The sequence below is a fragment of the Antrostomus carolinensis genome, unplaced genomic scaffold (genome assembly GCF_000700745.2).
Source record: "Antrostomus carolinensis isolate BGI_N321 unplaced genomic scaffold, ASM70074v2 scaffold28450, whole genome shotgun sequence".
Taxonomy (NCBI): Eukaryota; Metazoa; Chordata; class Aves; order Caprimulgiformes; family Caprimulgidae; genus Antrostomus; species Antrostomus carolinensis.
Window position 1 is genome coordinate 1891 of NW_010290987.1, and position 742 is coordinate 2632.

The 742-nt window shown below is 65.4% G+C and overlaps 1 protein-coding gene across 1 annotated transcript in view; it reads left to right on the top strand.

Moving 5' to 3' along the window:
- Positions 1 to 742, top strand: part of LOC104530521 (hyaluronan and proteoglycan link protein 3) — a 2632-nt gene that overhangs the window by 1764 nt on the left and 126 nt on the right. The window contains 2 exon segments of the mRNA XM_029086798.1: positions 124 to 426; positions 583 to 742. The exon segment at positions 583 to 742 is cut by the window's right edge and continues 1 nt beyond it. Coding sequence (XP_028942631.1) covers positions 124 to 426; positions 583 to 742 — 463 coding nt within the window.

Sequence of the window (742 nt, forward strand, 5' to 3'; positions counted from 1 at the left end):
GGTGGTCCCTGTCCCGGGGCCTGAATTTGGGATGGGTTGGGGATCCCTGCAGCTCCTGCCTGGGCTGGACTCGGGGTGGGTGGGCTGCCCGTGGAGCCAGCTGAGCACCCCGTCTGTCCCCAGGCATCGTGTTCCCCTACCAGCCTCCTCGCGGGCAGTACAGTCTTAACTTCCACGAAGCCGAGCGAGTGTGCCAGGAGCAAGGTGCCATCCTTGCCACCTTCAACCAGCTCTTCCAGGCCTGGAGCGAGGGGCTGGACTGGTGCAACGCAGGCTGGGTGGCTGATGGCACCGTGCACTACCCCATCCGCCAGCCCCGCAAGCCTTGCGGTGGGATGCACCTCGCCCCGGGCATCCGCAGCTACGGCCCACGCCACCGGCATCTGCACCGCTTTGATGCCTTCTGCTTCTCCTCCGCGCTCAGAGGTGGGTGAGGGACCAGGGGCTGGGTGGGTCTGGTCGGTGGTATCCCATGTCCTCGCTCCCCCTTAGGGCACAGGGCTCAGCCCAGGTGGGGATGTTCAGACAGGGATGGTTCCATCTGGATGATGCTCAACACTGATGCTCCCCTCTGCCTTCTAGGAGAGATTTTCTACCTGGACCGCCCAGCCGGGATGACGCTGGAGGAGGCCAAGCAGAGCTGCCAGGATGCAGGGGCTGAGATCGCCCGAGTGGGGCACCTCTACTCTGCCTGGAAGTTCCTGGGGCTTGACCGCTGCGATGCTGGGTGGCTGGCGGGTGG